This window comes from Hippoglossus stenolepis, chromosome 10, assembly GCF_022539355.2.
Source record: "Hippoglossus stenolepis isolate QCI-W04-F060 chromosome 10, HSTE1.2, whole genome shotgun sequence".
Lineage (NCBI taxonomy): Eukaryota > Metazoa > Chordata > Actinopteri > Pleuronectiformes > Pleuronectidae > Hippoglossus > Hippoglossus stenolepis.
The window spans coordinates 14,474,768-14,491,989 of NC_061492.1; the positions used below are offsets into that span (position 1 = coordinate 14,474,768).

Consider the following 17,222-nt stretch of genomic DNA (forward strand, 5'->3'; position numbering starts at 1 on the left):
TATACATCCTCGTATACAAACTATTTCTATTGCTATTTCTTTGTCCAACATGTTGATACAGACACACATACAGGGACCTCCTCTGCCATATGATCGTCACATTGACCCCTCTCGACATTTAATGGAGCATGCAGGGTCCTGACTGGGTGTCCAATTAGTAATGACATGATGTTTTCAGGCCTCTGTCACTGATAGTATGGCATTAATAAACCCACCATGTTTTTCTTTTGCATTTAGTGCAGTACTTCTGAGAACCTGTCATGTACACACACCTGAACCACAGATTTACATGTGAGCTATACCTTAATCATCATTCATCGTTAAACCATTAGTCTCTTGTTTAGGCGAATTTGCACTGTGGTTGGTGATAAAGGTCAGGGCTGTCATGGAGGCTTCCTCGACTTATTTACGATATAAGCACTTCCTTCATGTGTCCCTGGGGGTTGAGGAGAGTTATAGGTAATATGATTATAAATGACGTCGAGTGTTATCGTTACATTCTCCTGGATGACAGTGCTGTCTTGTAAACGTGGTTGATGGGGATCCATTTCCACGCGCTCACTCTGGGGTCCCTTGAGGCCCAGCTGTGGGTCGGTCATTTCTCCTATTGCCAAGATGCTCACATCTGTAAGTTATATGGGCCCCCCCCCACCCCTCTTCTTTTCTCTCTCTGCGATGAATGCCATGCTTTGTGACAAAGAGGCACGTCACTGTAAGATCGTCTAAAGCTGTACTTTCTCTTCCTGTTTTGCAGCGTACGCAGTGATTGCAAATGGACAAGTGGAATGTTCCAAAGGTTTTAAGAGGATGAATCAGACACACTGTCAAGGTAAGCTGTAAAATGTGTCGAAAAAATTCTATGTAGTTTGATATTTTATGATATGATTTATCCTACTGCATACTTTTATAGGTGGTTTAATGCACGTACATTGAATATAATGGCATGGATGTGATAAAAATAGTCCATATGTTTCCAAGCACACACAGACCCCTTAGGATGCATATAAAAGTATCCCTTGCTGTATGTCTGGCTCCTATGGGAACCATGTCAAGACTACACTTAGCCTTGGTCCAGGGTCAGAGTTCAGCAGCCAATAAGCGCCTGGGGCTGCTGTTTTAATTGGTCTTCTGGGTTCTAAGTAGAGAATGGTACGGTAGGCTGCGATTATGGTGAATGTGGCTCTCTGAGTATTTTTGAGGGAGCTTTAGTTGCCGACGTGTTTGTTTCTCAGCCCTCCTAAATGTGGCAGCAGAAGAAAAGCTCAGCTCAGCCATCCATCTGGATACAAAAACAAACCTGTCATCTTTCCGTTCTCACCATCGCAGAGGACGCCATTTGGCTGCTGGTTCAAGAAGCGATAACCACCCACAGTGTCAACCCTGTAAATACCCTGTAGACCATTAAGTTTGTAAATATACCGCATTGGAATTAGTCAACCAAATAAACCTTGGCTCAGAGACACAGGAAAAAAACATGGTGCTTGAGCCGTAACCAAGGCAACTGATGCTGACACTTTGGAAAACAGAATGACAGTCGACTTGAGCTCCATCACTGACTTGATTAATGGTGTCATAATCCAGGGGGCAATGCTTACTGAAGCCTGTGGAGTGTGTGCTCCAATGCATAGCTCTGAACACATCAATAACGGGCCTCATCCACTGGTTCAGCAAGTTCAACAAGTTTTCTTATACGTGTTATTATTGGCCAGTTAATTATTTCAGGTAATGATTGATCTGTGAAACGTATTTTAATAAAGAAAAGACATGTGGACAAGGACACACTTATGTTCCAATTGTGTGTCAATAGCCAACAAATGTGGAAATTTATCTTATTTATTATTCAAGCCTCTCTTTTATGATTGCTTCAAGATGTTCCTCCTTTTCAGTTGCTCATTCCTTTAGTTTCAAAAAAGCGAAGCTGACAGTTACCCACAATATTTACTGGAGCACTTTTAAGTCTCTGTGCTGTTGGGCTGCTGCACCATTCCCCCCAAAAAATTGTTTCTAATTTCAGGCCGTGCACCGGCTGCCAAGGAGGCAAAAACTCACTCTTGGATTTTGTCATTATTATCAGGATGTCTTCCAGCTCGCCAAACTGGGTGCTCTTTTTTCATGGCTATTTGCAGTATACTTTAAAAGAACAGTGCAGCGCTTGTCTCATAGCCTTTAAAATGCATAATTAACTGCTCTGGCTTTGTATCCTGACCCTTGTGGTCAGTGACGTTCTTGTACGATACGATAAGATGCCCCATCAGAGCCTTACGCTGCACTTTGAGATGATTCCTTATCTTCAAAAGTTCCTTCTTGAAAACTAGGTCAGCTGAATTGGCTGTTTGCTGCTGTGCCCACTAAGATGCATGTGGAGGAATGCTTTTGACATTTTTTATAAACCTCATAAAAGCTACAAACACTGACATTTGGCATTTATCATTTTGAATAATTTCTGGGTCAACATGTAGGAATTTGCTTATGAATAACTGCTGTTCCCAGTAATGGCTGCTTCGACTGTATTTTGAGAGTGTGCCTTCACTATTGGCAGTCTCTAAATGGATGAATTTTGGCCCCATAAGTTATGTCTGGTTTGAGACTTCCAGAGTAGTCATAAGGTGCTCCCTTTGGCTATAACAGCCAATACATAATAAAGAGAGTGATGTTGCCAATTTCCTTTGGAGTCCCCATAAATTATGCAGGTGTTTATTTGAGTCTAGTTTTTTCCAGAGTTTAAAAATGGGTAAGGTCAGGTGAGGTTGCAGCTGAAATTCAATAAGCCAGAGTTCGGAAACTTTTTAGAAGTGTTGCGGTCATTGGTATGTATCATTTAGCAATAAAACACAATCTTGAGAGAACTATTTGTCAATGAGAGCATCCGACCATGAACTCAAAATAGATGCTGAGATTAGTGCTGTTCATGACAGGTTGTCATGCGAGTCAGTTTCAATCCCAATCAACCCACCAGCAGACTGTAACAATAGCACTAATCTGGGAATCAACCGAACCATGGATTAAAGACCCCATGTGATGATGGCTGAGCCCAACGCTGACCTGAACTCTGACCAGATAGCATGCTGCTTAAAACTAAACCAAACTATATTATTGATCCAGTCTTTATAGTGTGAAAGTCAGCAGAGGGAAGCAATGATATCTGGGGTCTGCTTCATTGTCCTCACAGTATATGCCTCATCCTTACTCATCCAAACAGGTCTCTTCTGCTAACAGAGACAAAGGCTTGTTTACATTGTCAGACCAGAGACTGGAGGCTCAGGTTCCTCCTATGAGAGATAGAAGAGTGCAAAGAGAAATAAAATGATCTAAAAGAAACAACTGCACTACAAAAGGAACATTGAGGCATTCGCTGGAATTTGCTTCAGTCCACAGACTTGTATCAGCCTCAAATCCCTTATAAGCTCACTTTTTTCCACCAGGAAGCGAAACAACAAAACAAGAGCAGATTAATTAGAATTGGGGAAAATCTATGGTGGCAGGCTGTCGAGTTCCAGTCGTCAAAGCAATGGGAAAAGACCTAATGATCTACTCTTTGTTTAACACGGTAGAACAACAAACTTTGCCTGGACCCAGTGTGATCGCATGAATAAGCACCTGAAATATGTCCCCCTATGCTTCTGGCTGGCACGTCAACTGGCTCGCCTGGCCTTCATTTGACTTAGGGACTCTAGAGCTGGGGGAGCAAAGTCTACTGACCACCATATCACTCAGGCACATGGCACGTGGTCAGAAAGGCGGAAAAAATCTAACTTTCACCCACTCACAGGATGGTGTGAGCTTGTTGGACACTGTAAGGGAAAGATGTGGTGAAAGATGATAATCTAAAACATTCTGTGATTTTTGTCTGTCTTCTTGTCCGCTCAGATTTCCAATTCAAGGTTACCACAGCCCTGAGAACGTTTAATATCTTGCAGTCACAGGGTTTTATCTTCAGTGTACTCTGGTTTACAGTGGTCAAATTTATTGTGCATGTTTCCCCTATGTCATCACTCCTCCTCGCTTTCACACAACTGTGTGACCCTCAAAGTCTCAGTATTTCATCACCTTCCAGCAGCTGGTGGTTCTGACTACATGATCTAAAGCAATATCTGCATATTTACATTATCTCTGTTGCCCTGCGAGCACGAAAAGCCCTGTATAGTCGACGTGAAACGCAGAAACACTAAATCTGACATTGATACCTGTACCAATTTTGGTTAAGGGGCTTCAGCAGGAGTTCAGAAAATTCTTGCCAATGGAAGAAAAACATTACTTCATAATATTTCCATAATCAGAATGTACTAGATACTGCGTGACTGACCTGCTGCATATTTCACAGACATCAACGAGTGCCTGTTGCCTGGAATCTGTAAGAACGCTGAATGTCTCAACACCAAGGGAAGCTACAGGTGCATATGTTTACTCGGCTACTTGTTAGACGCTGACAGGAGTCACTGTGTCTGTAAGTATCTCACACACGCTGATCTTATCTAATGCTGTGACTATTTCCTTATGCGCTGAATTGGTTTTACGTGATGCTATCAACTCTCTCCTCAGCGGACAAGGCTGTGTCCAACCAGAAGTCACTGTGCTACCGATCGGTGTCAGCAGCAACATGCTCTCTGCCGCTTGGTCAACACATCACCAAGCAGATCTGCTGCTGCAGCCGAGTGGGCAAGGCCTGGGGCACTGAGTGTGATCGCTGCCCTTTGCCAGGATCAGGTACAGTCAAAGGTTTCCCCATTCTGCTCCTGCATGTAGACACATCCTCCTTGAGACTTAGCCTGTCATGGATCCGTAAAATTCAACCGTCCATATCTGGGTTTTTACTGGGCCTGCTCAAAAACCATTAGCTGGGTTAGGGTTATTAAGGGATATTTGCAGATATAAAATCGCACATGTAATCTTATGCAAGGGACAGCAAGGGAGCACATTCACCATTTTTCCTCTCTGCTGGGTATGTCAAGCTGTTCAAAATAAGCAAATGTGTTCGGGGTGAAAGGGGCCAAGAAATTTAACAGTTTTCATATTTTGAAGGCTACATAATAATGGGAGTCAGTCTTGTGTTATCACTCCAACCTCCAGAGAGAAACCCCACTAATAGATCGGCAAAGCTTCACAGCAGAAATAAATAGCTCGGCCAAGTGAAACATGGGAAGTACTTGTCATCTTTTTTTTTTTTCATACCGATCTAATCTTCAAAGTCTCAGAGCGAAACAGGCTGGTCTGGTGTCTGCACTGGCCGGTGATTCATGGGGTTCGTCATAGATCAGATATCACAGACACAGACCTCCGTGGTGATGCTCAGCCAGGACCAACACAGAGCACAGACACAGAGCCTCTGGTTATTTGGGACGCTGGCTTTTGTATTGCCTGACAAGCTGTTAGATCCATGTTCTGGACATTTCTTGCGACTTGGTAACAGGAGCCCACCAACTTTCATTCCAGACTCACTTCTATGATGTGGGTCCTGATCATGTATCGTCCCACTTCCCTCCACTTTAAATTCATCATTCAGTAGCTTATCATATCCACGTTTCCTGCATTTACACAAGAATTTTCAGCGACCACATGTCTGTCGTTACTCACATCTCTACTCCAGGCTCTTTTTGGCGTGGAGCTGCTGCGGTTTTAGGTCAGGTAGGGGACACAGTGTGTCTGACTTGTAATGGATTCACCATCGCTGAGGTTTGTTGGGTTTGTTGGCTGGTCACTCTTTTTAAGTGACCAGCCAATCCTCTATTAGCCTCTCACTCACACCCCTATATACAGCAAAGGGTTCAAAGGTCAGTTGGATCATCTATTTCCCTCACCAGCGTGGTTGTGCCTGTTTGTTGCAGATATTCCCTAAACGCTCCGAATTCTCTCCCTCTGTGACAGCTGTCACAAGCTCGCTAGCTCCGCAGCACAAGCCGAAACCTGACCCCACACACAGTAAAGCACAGCATGCTCAACATAACAGTATTACACGGATGGCTTTTGGTATTGCTGTGAACATCAGACAAAAACATGAGCCACGATCACACTCTGGCAGCATTTTATATTAGCTTTAGAATTTGGAGAGCACGATTCAGAGGCAATGTTTTCTATGGCTCATTGTTTGCATGATGTGTTTCCTGCCTTGCAGAACATTTCAAGGAGATCTGTCCAGCTGGTCACGGGTACACCTACTCTCTGTCAGATGTTCAGATCTCTGTCAGACCTCTGGGAGAACATGTTCTGCAGAGCACAGGAGTAACATGGGATGAGCAGGGTCCAGTTTATCCTCAGCTTCCATCTTCCCTTCCGTCACTGCCGGTGCCCAGCAGGCCAGAGTTTCCCATCTACCCAGAGACACCACAAGTGCCCCAGTACCCCGTGTACCCTGAGTACCCTGAGTACCCAGAGACGCCACAAGCACCGTGGCACCCTCCCACTCCGCAGCAACCTCTCCATCCCTCCCAACCAGCCAGAGAGACACCTAAACAGCCAGGTGAGATTGAAATGCCTGGTGCATGGAACCTCTGCCAAGTTGACTTTAAGGTTGATAAATGTTTACTCTGAATGGTAAAAAAAAAGATGAAGAGATAATCCTGCTGAATGTTTTGTATCCAAACATGGTGTTCACTTTACCACTTGGATATTTTTACCACAAACCCATGGCATAAACAATGCCGGGCAGCCGAGTCATTACAAAATAGGAATTTCTTTCTCACAGGATGTAAACGGATTAGCTTCTTTTGTAAGAATCCAAACATCAACAGGATGTTTTGAGCTCCACAAATACTTGCTTGATCCAAGGTTGAAAATATTCGGAGGAGTAGTCATGTTGGCCATACATCAACATGAAACCCCTGTGAGCATCACTGTGATGCACACGAGTAATCCGCATCAGCCATACATCTAAATCCTCAGGATTTCCTGCAAATGTATCTTTACTGATTTAATGCCTTTGTGATACTTTACTGGCACCGCTACAAGATTTAGATTAATGCGAGGAGACAATTATGTAAATATTTAGAGATTTTTATCTTCATTATCAGCGATATCTGTTTCCTCGTCTCTCTCTTTGCATTCTTCTTTGGCCAGCAGTCTGCAATGCTTTTATGAAACATCTTTCTCTGTCCCACCTACAAGATAAATGTACTGTAAGCTTTGTTTTATTAGAGTTAAACACCTCCAAAGCTGCATGTCGAGTACATAAGTTTTTGGGTATGTAATGGTACTTGTTAATGTGAACTTTTGCCACTGATAAACATTTTCCTCTTCTCTCTGTCTGGTGGCAGATGTGGAAATTCTGATCCTGGTAAGTTCTCCCTCCCCGTCAGCCCCTTGTGTTTTTCCATGTTTATCTTAAAAACGATATGCTCTAGCTATCTCAGCTGGAGAGTTTGTTTATGATTATGCAACTTATCCAGACCACATTTTGGTAGATACACACAGCTAATTAGCAGTAAATATGATGGAAAAAAGCAGACATTAATATGAAAAATATGAAAAATATTCATTTTCTGACAAGCAATATTTGCTTGTTTTTCAGCCAGCTGTTGTGACTGACTCACCACTGAAATATCCAGGTATTTTTTTCCCCTCAACTTTACTCACACAGATCATATAACACTACTTCTTCTTCCTTTGACAAGTGCCTCAACGCTGCTGTTTAATGCCTCTTGTGGTTTTACTTTCCATGTCTTAGCTCAAGGGCAAATAGTAGTTTCACTCATATATAGATGTGTGATGTGTTTTTCTATAAATTGCTCACTCCTGCACAGTGGTGGCAGTCTCAGCTCTCTACCCTCAAACCAGTGAAAACATGAACATTAAAGTTGGAAGATTACCAACATACAATGAGTCGACTTGATTTACTTTAGTCATTGTACTGTTTTCAGCCCAAAGAAAAGAGTGTATCATTTTTATCCAGCTGCCTAGTGAGTGACACCTGAGGCAGTGGTGGCTGGGAAAAGAAGTGTAGCATAATGTTCATGGAGAATGATTGAGGCAGCGTCAGCGTTTTTTTTTGTACTTGCACTCACCCGCTTCCTCGATCCCTCTTCACAGACACTTCTCCAGATTCCTCCATCAACCTGAGTCCAGATTCAAGGGAACCAACAGAAACACACCCATCCAGAGGTAAAAAACAAATTAGAATACACATATTAAACACTGGGGCTTTTTTTTAAACACTAGTGTGACATTTTTCACTACAGACTCAGCACTCAATAGAGTATCAAACTCTAATACTTATTAGAGACATTTCCTTGATAATAAATCAGAGACTGTGATTCGCAGGGTTTCGCCTGTTCACGTCCAATCTCTTAGAGCAAGGAGGCGATTAAAACATTTGCTTCCTGTTCAAAGTAAATCTACAGTGTGTCTTTGTTTGGTGGATTTTGACCTGCAACGTTTGCGTATGTGTGACCGTTCCAATAATTGATGAAAGCTTAAGGAATCCTGGTTTTAATAAGCCAGTATGATCTTACTTAAGCAATATAAGCATCAACTTCTTCAGTTGTACAGAGTGTGATGAGAAACAACAGCCCAAACACATTATCAACCTTGTATGAACTGACAACATTCCCCTATCAAAATACAGAACAATCAAATAATAAAATAAAACAGAAAAACAAAAGAGAGCGAGGTAATTTCATCTTTACTCTGTATAAACCTGAGTACTCTTGAGTTAAGGTCCATAGGCATGATCAATGTTTGAGCTCATGAAGGAACAGGACAGCAACGCATAGGTTAAACAAACTGAACGGAATCACTTCCTGAAATGAGTCGACCGTTTCTCAGTTCAGTTCACCTGTCAGTCAGTTGTAAATTAAAATTCAAGGATACACTGACTTCATTGATTTGATTGTTGGGATGTTCTCATATGGAGACAATTCTTTTTTCCAAGCTAATAAATTCCGAACATGTTTACTCACACAAAGTAACAAGAACTCAAGCACACACTTTAAAGTTCATTGTTGTTTTGATAAATGTCCCTAATAAAATTTAAATGCAGCTGTAATAAAGAAAAGTGTAGAGATTCACAGGTGATGCTGCAGCTGCGATGAAAGGAAAGTATTCACTGTGTGAGTGATTCATCAGTGCACATTCAATGATTGGTTCTCATGACCCCTGCGTGATAGTCAACGGCTCAAATGGCCAGAATCAGGACCAGCAATTTCAAGAGTTATACCGAATTGTAGATCAAAAACTTAGAAGTCATTAAAATCCAGTGTTTGACCTTAATATTCATCAAGGAGCCATTAAAAGTTGTAAGTCAAAGAGCAACAGCTACCCTGGTTCTGAAAGCAGGGATCATGAAGAATCTTTAAATCGTTCTGCCACGTTTCAGCTCAGTGAGTGAGACTACACAGTCAGGGCTCTGGTCCAACACTGAACGACTTGTTTTTTTTAAATGAACTGATTTTAGTGATTCAGGACACTGACCAGGAATGTTTAGAACATCACTTATTACCTTCTCACAGAGTGAGAACAGCAGCAACACCGTGTATATGCAAATCACAGACGTCAGACTTGTTTTAGTCTGCAGCTGAACGGCAGCAATGAGCAGCGACTGACAGCAGACTATCCTCAGAACTGGGCAAGGAATCTGCCACGACCACTGAAGATTCTCCCCACCGCAGGCTCCACTGTCATTAACAATTGCAACCAGTGTCTTACTGACTGACTTTGGCGGAATTCTAGCAAACGTAGCTACCTCACATCCAGGAAAATATACACCTCGTCAGCAGCAATCAGTCCCAAACTTACAATCGTGAACCAGCAGACAGTTCACAGTCCAACCTATAAAAACACAGATAAACACTATATGTCTGTAATGACTTTTTCATGTGTTTAAATCTCTGCTCTAAAATATTTTGTCTTTCTCCTACCACCAGCAGCAAACCAAACTCCTCCAGCTCATTATTCTCTAAAATAAACAAGAATATTATGAATCTTATAGGTACTAAACAAGCCTTGAAACATCCTGAAAAAGTAACTACAATATATACATTTATATGTAGCTGTAAATTGCTAATAATATTTTTGCTAAGTAATAAAAAATAGACAGTTGAATGATACGTTTTATTAATAAATCTGATACACAATAAAGTCACCTGAATCTGCACCATACACCTCAATTAGCGATTCCTTAGATTAGTATATAAACAATAATAACTTGTATATAAGCTTTTAGCTTATTACACGGGTTACAAATCTAAAAACAGTGGGTGGGTATGGAGCTGTAGGTCAGCCATGCACTACAACAGCATGAAGCTGAACTCTTCATTTTTTATGCTTTCTGTCAACTGCTGGCAGACAAGCGATGTGTCTCATGAGGCATTTTTGCAAGATGACCCAAAGTTAGGCTGGGGAGAGCTTGTATTGTGCTTTCATTTGACCCCTTTTCTCAAAAGCCAAGTTGGCTTGAAGATGCAGCACTGCACAGAGGGTGAGAGGGCGAGGGACCAAGAAAGAGTGTGCCTTTTGGACAGGGAAGCTATCCTGTGTGGACAGAGGCCAGATTTATGAGTAATGGAGGAAGAAGACAGAGTGAAAGTATTTGGGGGATGGTGAGAGAGTGTGAAGAGCGATAGGCAGATTTACAGTAATCCTGTAGAAAAAGACACGGCGCTGTTAGTTTTGTCCTCCTCGGTCGTATACTCAGGGGCCCAGTTCAGTGTCTCTGTTTTACCACAGTCCATTTAAACTATAGAGATACAAGAACAACACTAATGTCAAGCTCTACTGTGCATGAGCTGTTACTTCTCGACGCCTTTGTCAGCGCTCCATACCACCTGTTAGATCACTGCAGTGCTGTAAAACCTGTCCTCTTGTCCAGGAACCCATCTATAAAACAGCAAGATGGGTTCCCATGCAGAGCAACATGTGTTACTGGAATCCTCTTAAATTTTTTACAGTGTTTGTAATGTTGTGTAACCCGTGGTAAAAAAAAAGAAAAACATCTTGTCTGCTTCCTGAGTAATGACTTTGCACATCTCTGTGGGTTTTCTTTTAGGTCATGACAAGTGTGCCACCACCCCCACCATCTGCGGACATGGGAAATGTATTCCTGTGCAGACCGGCTACACCTGCCAGTGTGAGCCGGGATTCAAGCTCAGCGCCCTGCAGACCAACTGCATTGGTAAGAAACAGTGATAGAGAGAGAGGGAGATGGGGTGAGACAGGGGTGATGGTTGGGCACTCAGAGGGAGGAAGGAGGGGGCACACACACACAGATATCCTTAAACCAGAGGCCCCAGCAGCTCTGTCTATCATCAGCACAAGTAATTCTTCAACACCAAACATTACACGGCACAGAAGCCTCGAGAAATGGAGCGAGCCAAAGTGAAAGGGATCCGTTTGTTTATGTTGACCCGTTCCGTGATGCCTGACAACAGCGTGCGGGCCGTCCAAAGAGCTGCCACAGTGTTGCGATCCCTTACCTCACAGTGAAGGCCTTGGCCGGAGCCTCTGCTCCGCCCGGCTCGGCTCAGGCCCATCGCTGAGGAATGCCTGTTTGTAGAGGAGCTCCAAAGTCGGAACTCGGCGAGTGAACTGTCTTTGCTGGTGAAGTGAAACTGCTATATGGTGTCACGTTCGATATACAGTCCCCCTCATTCTCCATCTCTCATCACAGATGTGAATGAGTGTGACGAGGACCCATGTGAAGGGAAGGGCCGCTGCATAAACAACTATGGATCCTACATTTGCCAGTGCCACAGCGGCTACAGCCAGGTGATCACCCAGAACAGGAAGTTCTGTCAAGGTGAGACACAGCCCACGTGATAGCAAGAGATAAAATGTTCCCAGTCGATGGAAGTCACCACAGGCTGCTGTTAGCTAACTCTCTGTTCGAGCACCGCAAGGTCTCGTCCGTCAGTGCTCTTTATTTTAAAAAGCATCCTTTCCTAATTAATGTAGTGGAACACAATAGTCACTTTCTTTTCCGTTCTCCTTGGTTTTCATTCAAATTGGCAGACATTAACGAGTGCAGCATGCCCAACAAGTGCCAGAACGGCGACTGCGTCAACACAGAAGGATCTTACACCTGTGAATGCAACAGCGGCTACGCCAAGTCTTGGAGAGGCCTCTGCGAAGGTGACATGAATGCCTGCACAAGCACCTACGCACACACTCAAGTTCATATAACAGCACAAGGTTAGCCAGACCCATTTCTTAGCTGCCATGAGTTAATAGGTAGCTAAAACACATTTATTTTCCTATAGTGGAAGCCAGGAAGACAACTATGTGAAAGCTATGGTCAGTTCGTGACAGAGAAATTGTGTTTGTATATATTAGCATTTGTGAGCTTACACACACTTTGTTCCATGCATGTGGACATTGTTCAAGTAATAAACTAATTCGAATGATTATTTTCATGTTCCACATTCTCCCCGAGCAGATGTGGACGAGTGCAGAGATCCCAGCTCCTGTCCCGATGGCGCTTGCGTCAACACTCCCGGGTCCTTCCAGTGCCAGGTCTGTGGCCCGGGCCTCGGGTCTGTCAGTGGAAGATGTCTGGGTAAGGCAGCCTCACAACCCATCATAGCATCAGCAGCAGTACGCCATCTCCTGAGGGTTTTTCTGACCGATGAAAGGAAATAGGCTGGCTTACCTACGCACAACTATGAATGCTCAGCCATGTGCATAGGCTACATGCATACCTACGACGTAGTTTCGATGCAGAAGCATGAATTGGGCTGCACTCCATTAAAGGTTCCTGTATTTGGTTAACTTTTACGTAGCCTATGATGCAGTAAAGTTAACCTGATAGCACAAACTAAATTAGGGACACTACATCCATATTACTACGTTTTCATTTGAAAACGCATCAACTCTGCTACAGATACTCATGCAGCTAAAACAGAGAAATTTGGAAATGCTGCTGACCCCATTTTAGTTTGAAAACTCCAGGGAAGCGTTCATCAGGGTCCTATCATATGACTCCCTTCCACAAGAAAACAACCTGCATTAGCCTCGGCTACCAGTGTAGAACGCAACATGGATAATCAATTACATGCGTGAAGTGTCTTTCCAAACAGCTGTGTTTTCAAACGAAAACATAGTCGTATTAATGTAGCCTAAATTACATCATACAAATTTTATTTTATGCTTCCAAAGATTTTATATTGGATGCTTATATGCACTACTGGGCCCACATAACACGTGACACAGCCCAAAGTCTCAGTGATTGTGGACTTAGCACAGCCCTCCACCCTCTCTCCTCATTCAGTGTTTCCATGTACAGTGTGATATATATCCGCTCCTCCACCCAGCAGCCTCTGAATATCCACAATATTGTTTAAACACATTCACTGTGTTATTGCTGATCTTTCGATATCACTGGCCCCCGTAAAAAGACTGTTTATAATACTTCAATTTGGGAGAGTCCAAATATTTTCTCTTGGCCACAGCCTTGAAAAAACTGCGTATTATTGTTAGAGAGCTCCGGCCACTGTACTCTGGGGTCCGGCGGAGGCCAGCGAGGCTTCATTACCACTGCCGGACGAGGTGAGAGGACTGAACGCTCACAGGAAATGTATGAATAGGTCAATTCAAGGCAGCAAAGTCTCGACCCACAAATCACTCAGTGTTATGTGCCAGGCAGTGGGCATGTCACCCTTTTGTCACAGTCCACTGCAGATTATTAGATTTGAGTACACAAATGGACGACAAACTACATTTGGTGTGTGTTGCTTTTAGGCTAACAGGCCAGCAGCGTCCCTGCCTGAATGTCGCTGTTACATAACATCCTGACTGGTGTTACTCATACCACATCCCCTCTTTAAGACCATGCGCCCCACTAATTTGTTTTGAAACCTAAGCTCCTGGAGGGAGAATTCCAGAAATGTGAAAATTTAAAAGACCAAATGGGGAATGGAAAGTACGGAAATTTACTTTACCAGTACTTATAATCGATTACTTAGTGAATCTGACAACCGCCGCCCTTGTTTAAAGTTTCTTGATTCCCTTGCTTCCAAATAAAACACCATTTCAACTACTTTTCTGTTTGTAAGACCACTAGTAGTATTCAATCTGGGTAAATCTCTACCAATAGTAACTTAGAGGAATCCTGTGAATGAGGGATGACACTGGAGGTAAATATTTTCTCTGTTAAGATGCACTAACAGCCACACAGTAAACATCTGGTGCTGCGGGAGTCGCAGCAAACAGGCAACATGAGGGCTGGGTTTGCAGTATTTTCTTCAGTCAATTGACGGTAGCTCAGTAGTTTGTTCCTAATTGGCCGAATCATGGATAAGCCTAATTGCTAGTGCGATAGAGAAAACAGCCCCATTCCCCTGTCAAGGCTTATCGTGCTTGAGAGATGCCGGATGAGTGCAGAAACAAACCATTGGGCCACACTGACAGATTTCTGGCAGTGCCCACGAGTAGGCAAACAGAACCCAGTCTGTGACTCGCTCGCTGTGTTTTCACTCTGTTTCAGAATCTCCATCACCTCTCACTAACGTCCTCTCTCCACCTCATTCACTCTTCCTTCCTCACCCCCTCTTTCCCTTCCTCTTTCAAAGTCATCCCCTCTGTCTGTTTCTCATGCTCAGACTTCTGTTCCTCTCTCTCCACTCTCTTCATGTAACCTAAAAAAACCTGCCATAGTTAACACTTGGTAAATTCCACTATAAAACATTATTTCTGCATGAGGTTTTCCACATAATCCTTGGGTCAACTGGTTTGACTCATGAAGTGGAAAAGACAGCTACTCCCGCAAGTAGTAAAAAGGCCTTCATGAATGAGGTTTGGGTCTGTGCACTGATGTGATTTAATGGCTGCTGTTTGCAGTCATTTTACACTCTAATTATGCTCTGATTGTTTCCCCTTTACTGCAGTTATATGCTTATACAGACCTCAGTTTGTACACAGCTCTTTATTTTTATTTACTGTATCTTAACACTGTTTCCTGCTGGAAAAGCTCAATTTTCCCATTGGCTTTGTCAACTTTGTATCTTACATTTAATCTTACGTTCAAGGGTTGGCTCACCCAAAGTACAAAAAACGTTTTTCTTTATTCCACAATGCCGATCCCCTCTGTCCTCAGATGTAAACGAGTGCTTGAACCAAACAGTGTGCGGCAGCGGTAGGTGTGTCAACACAGAGGGCTCCTATAGGTGCAACTGTTTCCAAGGCTACAAAGTCTCACCGGACAACATTTGCCAGGGTAAGTGTTTGTCAGAAGGTCAGTCAAACATTATTAACGGTCCATATCAAAGTAACGGGTCTGTGAATGGTTCTCCACAGTGTTACTACAGAAGCTTTGCGGCAGCATTGAAGGTTTATAAAAAGGCTACAAAGAGTTTGCAGTTGTCTTTATTTTCTGTGGCCCCTCTTTTTTCCCTCTATATCATCCCTCCAGATGTGGATGAGTGCGTGCTCCCAGAAGTCTGTCTCCACGGCCGTTGTGTCAATCTGGACGGCACCCACAAATGCACTTGTAACCATGGTTACCAAGCCACCTCAGACAGCCAAGCTTGTGAAGGTCTGTAAAGGATTAGAGCTGTTGGGTGTAACTCATCACTGCGTACTCCTCCGCTCGTGGAGCTCCTCTGACAGCGGATTAATGTGCGTGAATTGTTTCTCTGTTAGATGTCAATGAGTGCGAAACTGGGAACACATGCCCTTCAGGGATTTGCATCAACACAGAAGGTTCTTTCACTTGCCAGAACTGCAGGCCCGGATTTGGACCATCAGCTGATGGATTGAGATGTGAAGGTATGAAATCTGCTGTCTAGTGAAGTTTTTGACAAACTGGTGAGGATTTGTCTGCACTTTTGTGGTGAATTTGGTCTTTTTGTTTTCAGATGTGGATGAGTGTGCCCAGGGTGACTTGTGTCTGGGTGGAGTGTGTGGCAACACGCAGGGATCCTACACCTGCACCAGGTGTAAGGCTGGCTACAGGGTGTCACAAGACCGGCAGAGATGTGAAGGTAAATCCAGTCTCCAACTCATTCAGCATAAATCACTCGTATTGTCACGACTATTTACACAACACATCTGGGCAGTTTGTCAATTCAACATTAAAACCCCCTTGTTGTGCAACTGAATTCCTTCCACAGCCTTTCAGTGATATCCAACCATATCTATGCTGGTGTGTGTGTGTGTGTGTGTTTCACTCAGATATTGATGAGTGCCAGTCCTTGTCTACCTGTGCCAACGGGATCTGTCTAAACTCGGAAGGCTCTTACACCTGTGAGAACTGCCCCACAGGGTACAGGGTATCATATGACGGGGAGCTATGCGAAGGTTGGTTCACTCAGCACCACTCATTTAAATGGATCCCTGCATAAAACCACATGTAGCTCAAATTCAGGCTCAGAGATCTAAGTCTGGTGGTGAAAGTGCCTCTTGCCTTACTTCATGAATTTGGACCTTTCTTCTTGGCTGTGGAGAATTCCCAGTCCGGCAGAGAACATCTAACAGTGTCTTTTGTTTCACTCCAGATATTGACGAGTGTGCGCTGCCCGATACATGCCCCCTGGGAACATGTACTAACACACAGGGTTCCTTCACATGTATCATCTGTCAACCCGGTTTCAGAGAGTCTGAGGACGGACAGGAGTGCGATGGTGAGACTTTTGGCTGTGTTTGTGCAGGAATGTGCTTTGTTATGTTTGTATAGTTGAGCACAGGTGTGTGTGTATCTTCCTCTATTCTTCTATTGAAAAATACCAGACCATGCTTTCATACTCAGCGATGTCGCAGTTAGGGGGTGATTGTGCCAGCTCTGTTGAACATGTTTCCCAGCTGGTGTCTAAACAGCATCAGGTGTGACATCTTGGACCGAAAGCCGCTTCATCTGTGTGCAAAATCCCAAAATACTCCTTCTAGACATCACATCATAGCTGGAACGTGGACCGCTCCGCCTCTGGCACCACTCATTTAATCCTTGCTCAACACAATGTAACACCAGCACTCAAATAGAACACGATGATGTCAGGCGAATGTCCCGCGGATCGCTCAGCTAAAATGATAGAGGTGTCGACATTTGTAATTCCTAGTTCCAGTGATTATCGATGTAACTGATTACATCTGGCGGGTTTTATTTATTTGAAGCCAGAGATGATAATCTGTGCTATGATGTGTCTGTGTATTTGTGTCCAGATGTGGATGAGTGCTTGATGGCTAACGTGTGCCCGGGCCAGCTGTGCTTGAACACCCCAGGATCTTACACCTGCAGGAGCTGTGAACCTGGTCTGCAACTGTCTGAGGACGGTCACAGCTGCGAGGGTAAAACCACATCTGTATTCACC

General features: G+C 43.6%; 1 protein-coding gene across 1 annotated transcript in view; it reads left to right on the plus strand.

The window, feature by feature from the left end:
* LOC118116334 (latent-transforming growth factor beta-binding protein 2) overlaps positions 1-17,222 on the plus strand; it is an 85,764-nt gene that overhangs the window by 47,579 nt on the left and 20,963 nt on the right. The window contains exons 9-26 of the mRNA XM_035167980.2: positions 755-829; positions 4,322-4,444; positions 4,540-4,704; positions 6,110-6,454; positions 7,248-7,267; positions 7,502-7,538; positions 8,020-8,091; positions 10,973-11,098; positions 11,594-11,722; positions 11,935-12,054; positions 12,359-12,478; positions 15,014-15,133; positions 15,329-15,451; positions 15,559-15,684; positions 15,774-15,899; positions 16,090-16,215; positions 16,413-16,538; positions 17,074-17,199. Coding sequence (XP_035023871.2) covers positions 755-829; positions 4,322-4,444; positions 4,540-4,704; positions 6,110-6,454; positions 7,248-7,267; positions 7,502-7,538; positions 8,020-8,091; positions 10,973-11,098; positions 11,594-11,722; positions 11,935-12,054; positions 12,359-12,478; positions 15,014-15,133; positions 15,329-15,451; positions 15,559-15,684; positions 15,774-15,899; positions 16,090-16,215; positions 16,413-16,538; positions 17,074-17,199 — 2,205 coding nt within the window. The remainder of the gene's footprint in view (positions 1-754; positions 830-4,321; positions 4,445-4,539; positions 4,705-6,109; positions 6,455-7,247; positions 7,268-7,501; positions 7,539-8,019; positions 8,092-10,972; positions 11,099-11,593; positions 11,723-11,934; positions 12,055-12,358; positions 12,479-15,013; positions 15,134-15,328; positions 15,452-15,558; positions 15,685-15,773; positions 15,900-16,089; positions 16,216-16,412; positions 16,539-17,073; positions 17,200-17,222) is intronic.